Genomic DNA, 4,597 nt, shown 5'->3' with positions numbered 1-4,597 from the left:
GATTACAGGCCTCAATATTGTCTACATGTCATTTTCCCCCAAATTGATCTAAAGATTCAACACAATCCCAACCAAAAGCTCGGCAGTTGTTTTTGTTGATGTTTCTTCTAAATTTTACTAATTTATGATTTGCCGAAAGATGCGATTTGCTGAACAAAGAAAGCCTAAGGAGGAAAACAGAACTAAATCGACAGGGAATATGAAAAGAGATCAGTTTCCAAATGAGGTGAGGGATGGCAGATGAACAGAGCTAGAGGTACACTGTCCAAATAGGAACAGAGGAAAAATTATCAACATCAGTATATGATGTCTGTAATATAGTAGGGCACTACCTCACTTCCCATTATACTAAGTCTAGATTCACAAAGACACAATGAAAATAAAACATATTACAGAGAATTAGAGGTAAACAGATGGAATTTCAAAGTGACTATCTTTACAGAGCAGGTGGTCCTGGAGTGCCTTTAATAAAGTCTTTTTTTTTTTTTTTTTTAAGGGGAAAAGGCAGTTAATACAGAAAACAGCTATTGGACTTTTATCAACAATTATTGGACTGCTAAAGTAATATGTTACTTAAGTATTCTATCTTAGAATTTCTAAATCATTTTCCGATTGGTTCCCATAATTTATCTATAAACTAGAATCATAACCACATTTTTTAAGAAGTTGCTGAAACTGATATAAAAACCATTCTGGTTGCCTAAAGGAAAAAAAAAAAATACAGAACTATTGAGACTTTGGTTCTCTAGCTTAGTTTTGTCCATGAACGGAAAAGAAAAACAAGAGTCTTAAAATAGGTCATCATTCAGAATCTGTTACTGTACAGATTTTAAGAGGTTTTGAATCAGTTCCAGTATCAAAATAAGGCCAAAGTGCTCCTATAAAACAATCGTTAAAAATATAGAGAAGAGATTTATCACTCATATTGTAAAAAGAAAACTCACCCAATTCAGTCTAAAAAAATGCCAGTCTTATTAGGTATTATTTTTGGCAGAAGATCAATTTTTTTAGGACCCAATGCAATGTAATTACTCTGACCACATCGCCAAATACACCATAATTCGTCCTGAAATAGAACTGATGGATTATGACACTTTCTTCTTCTGAGAATGGAGTCTTTACAGACACCCAAGACCCATTCAGGCTTGTCTTCCATTTCTACCTTCCAATACTGCCTGCCAGAATTACATCCCTCAGAACCCAGAACAGCTGGGCAGAGATAAAATCTTCTTGGGTTGTGAGGTAAGTTTTGCATTCTATTTCTACATTGCAGTTTTTCTATCATCTGAAACAATAAGTTTACTATGTGCTGTTTCAGGATCTAAAATCACATCAACTTTAAATTGCTTGATAATTTTGTTTAGATCAGAATATTGTGGAGGAACATGTTAACCACATTCTTTTAAATGGAAGGAAAAAGGTTCAGGGGCCTTTAAGGTTTGATATTTATGGTATTTACTTTTAACACCTGTCAAGAGTTCCAGTTCTGACTTCATATATTTGCTCTCTATCTCCTTTAATAGACATTTTAATGTAGAAACATGATCTGAAAATTCTGTTCGGTTTTCATTTAGTTTTGTTAAAATATCTATGTCTTCATTTTGTAATTGCCGAAGAACACTCTCTTGCTCATTTTGAAGAAACAACATAATTTGCTCAAATTCAGATTTTATTTCTTCTTTCTTATATTCTACCTTCTTCTCCAGTTCCAATGATTTTCTAGTTTGCATAGTTATCATTTTCTCAAATTGTTCCACTCTCTCCTTCCATGGCTCAAGGCAATACTCCAATCTTTCCCTGTGACAGGGGGCAGCCTTCTCTTGGGCCAAACGTAATGATTCCGATGATCAGTGGAGAAACTGCACTGAGGACATAAAACCTCTAAGTCCTTTTGGCAGAAAAAGGTCAAAACCTGATTGTGCTTTTCACACACAAGCTTTTCTTGTCTCTTCCTCTTGCTTCTTATCTGGAGTATCTTAGCATTTTCAATCAAATTGCCCAGCTGAGGATTACGTGCAAACTTCCTTTCTAGACAGCAAAATCAGCAAAAAGGGCAGGGGAAAGTATCAGTTAGATCCTTCCAGGACATACCGATGCAGGAGAGACAGAAATTATGCCCACAGTTAATGGTCACTGGGTCTTTTAAGTAGTCCAAACAGATGGGACAGCTAGTCCCTGCTTGAAAGTCGGCCAGCGCTGTCACAAACTCCATTGAGCCGTGAACAAAGGTGGTGGTGGTGGGTAATTTGTCCTTTAGTAAGGCCTGGCTCTTACTCAAGTCCCAGTCAGCAGTGGCTATCCTTCCTCAGATCTCACAAACTGGCCAGCTTCCAGTTTCACTGGCTTGGCATGTGGATGGCAGCCTCTACAAACTTGTTTATTCCTCTACCCCTTAGCTTCAGAGTCTGTTGCCGAGAATATACCACAGGCTACACTCTACTGCAAATGAATTCACAGTAGTTGGGCTGCTACTCTTCCCACTCAGTGATGTGAAATCAAGCTTAACGGCTTTCTTGTTCAAGAAAATAGCCTTAGGTCCAAGACATGAAATCCTTCACAGGAGTGAGAAAAGACATTAAATTAAGCATACAACATTGCCTTTGAATTATTCTTGCCAAAAATATTCCATTTCAATCTAATCATGAGAAAAATAGTTAAGACAATTGGTATACGTTCTTCAAAAAATGTAAATGTCATAAAAAAGTTCTTCTACGTTTAAGACTAAAGAAATATGACTAATGAAATGTGAGATCCCTGATTGAATCGGGGATCTTAAAATTAAAAGTTAAACAACTAAATTAACATTTGGAGACAAATGTGAGAATTTTAGTACGGATATCATAAAACAGTGAAATCACTATTAAATTACGTTTAAGTTATCACATACATTAACTTATCTATCATAGACAAGAAGTAAAATGTCCTTGTTCTTAGTAAATATATACTGAAATAAATGGGGGAACCATCGTGATGATGCAATTTACTTTCTGAAGGTTGAATAATTTAAAAATGTATATATTGCAGGTCTTTGAATAACATTGTTTTGTTGTTTTGTTCAATGTTGATGAGATGCCATAGGAACTTAACTCATTTATATTCATTAACCTATGTAAAACTGGTTTTGTTATACACCAATTTGCTTAAAGTTGTAAAACCTATCAACAACGTTGAGTGAGGACTTATTGTATTAAAGACAAAGCAACTATACATCAAAAGGTTAACAACTGATAAATCTAGGTAAAAGGTATATACATATATCTATATTTATTATACATACATTAAACTTTTCTGTAGGTTTGAAAATTTCAATATAAAAAGTTAAGGAGGAAATTTCTTGGCTTGTTTTCAAGATACCCACCGACACCCAATTTTAACCCAATCAAATTCCTCCAAGCTTGTGAGCCACCCAACCATCAAACAGTATTCTCTCCCTTCTCCTTATATTGAACACTTTCTCGGTGTTTCCTCATCCTTTCTCTTTCCTAATAACCCAAAGACAATGAGAATAACTTGGGCATGGTTTTGACGTTTGGAATTGGCTTTTGTCTTGGTTACCTAGCAAGTTCTTGTACTATACAGACTTTCTCTTCCTACCAGCAGAACAGGAAAAATACAGTAGTTCTAAAAAGTCTCCATTGATAGATTATTCCCAAACTCAAGCCTTGACTCAGTGTCTTGGGCCTACACAAGAAAAGCTATTATGATGACATGCTATTGGAGGCAGTGTTTTACAACGTCAGGGCTAGCTTCATTAAAAGGACACTAGGTTTGAATCCTGGTTGAGCTACTTAATTGTCTTTTTAGGAAAACACATGTAACTTTAAGTCCTCTTTCTTTGACTTTTAAAGTGAGGATTACAAAAAAATTTTTTTTTTTTAAATAAAATGAGTATTATAACCTTTTTTTAATAAGGATATCATATAAATGCCTGCTAATATAGGCCCACTGTTCTTGGCAAGTGAGGAGTTTCTATTTTAGATTTAAACATGGATCCAAATATGGCCTGCACATTGCATTTGATTAGTTCTCATAAATATCTTTCAATGTAGAATAGTGTCCCTTGACTTAATCTTTGTTCTACAGGCTATCCCAAGTTTTATGCTTGGCTATTGATTCATGATATAATTTAACTTATCCTTCAAGCCTTCACTTTTTAAACTGATTAAATCTTTCCTCTCACTTAAACCTGTCGATTATACTCACAAGTCAGGACAAAGTACTCCACTCTCAGCTTACCAGAGTACTTCGTACCTCGTTATCTTCATTTGGCTATGGTCCCCTAAAGCACTCGGCCTTTATTTTAACAGAGATGTCATGCTGCCCTCTTCAAAAACCACACTGCTTAAATTACCCTTTCCTCACTTCTTTCCTGGGACTACGTTTTGCTCCTTTGGGAGACTCAGCCCAAAGAAATGTTCTCTAAGATGGTTTATTATGTATCAGGCACTACGCTAAGGATCTTTCATGCAGTCGCTGATTCAATTAAACTCTCAGAACAACCCTATAAGTTAGGAGCTATCACTGGCAATTAGAGCTGTAAAAGCTGAGTCTACAATAATTTGAATACACTTATACAACTTTACATTAACTGGCATAA

At 35.4% G+C, this 4,597-nt stretch overlaps 1 protein-coding gene across 1 annotated transcript; it reads right to left on the bottom strand.

The window, feature by feature from the left end:
• Positions 1-801: 801 nt before the first annotated feature.
• LOC105294490 (tripartite motif-containing protein 60-like) lies at positions 802-2,212 on the bottom strand. Its single transcript, XM_023532712.1, is given in 4 exon segments — positions 802-952; positions 954-1,274; positions 1,276-1,822; positions 1,825-2,212. Coding segments are annotated over 4 exon segments (1,407 nt in total).
• Positions 2,213-4,597: the final 2,385 nt, after the last annotated feature.

The sequence above is a fragment of the Pteropus vampyrus genome, unplaced genomic scaffold (assembly GCF_000151845.1).
Source record: "Pteropus vampyrus isolate Shadow unplaced genomic scaffold, Pvam_2.0 Scaffold88, whole genome shotgun sequence".
In the NCBI taxonomy this organism is placed as follows: Eukaryota; Metazoa; Chordata; class Mammalia; order Chiroptera; family Pteropodidae; genus Pteropus; species Pteropus vampyrus.
The sequence above is the reverse complement of the archived record's forward strand: the minus strand, read 5'-3'. Positions and strand labels throughout refer to the sequence as shown.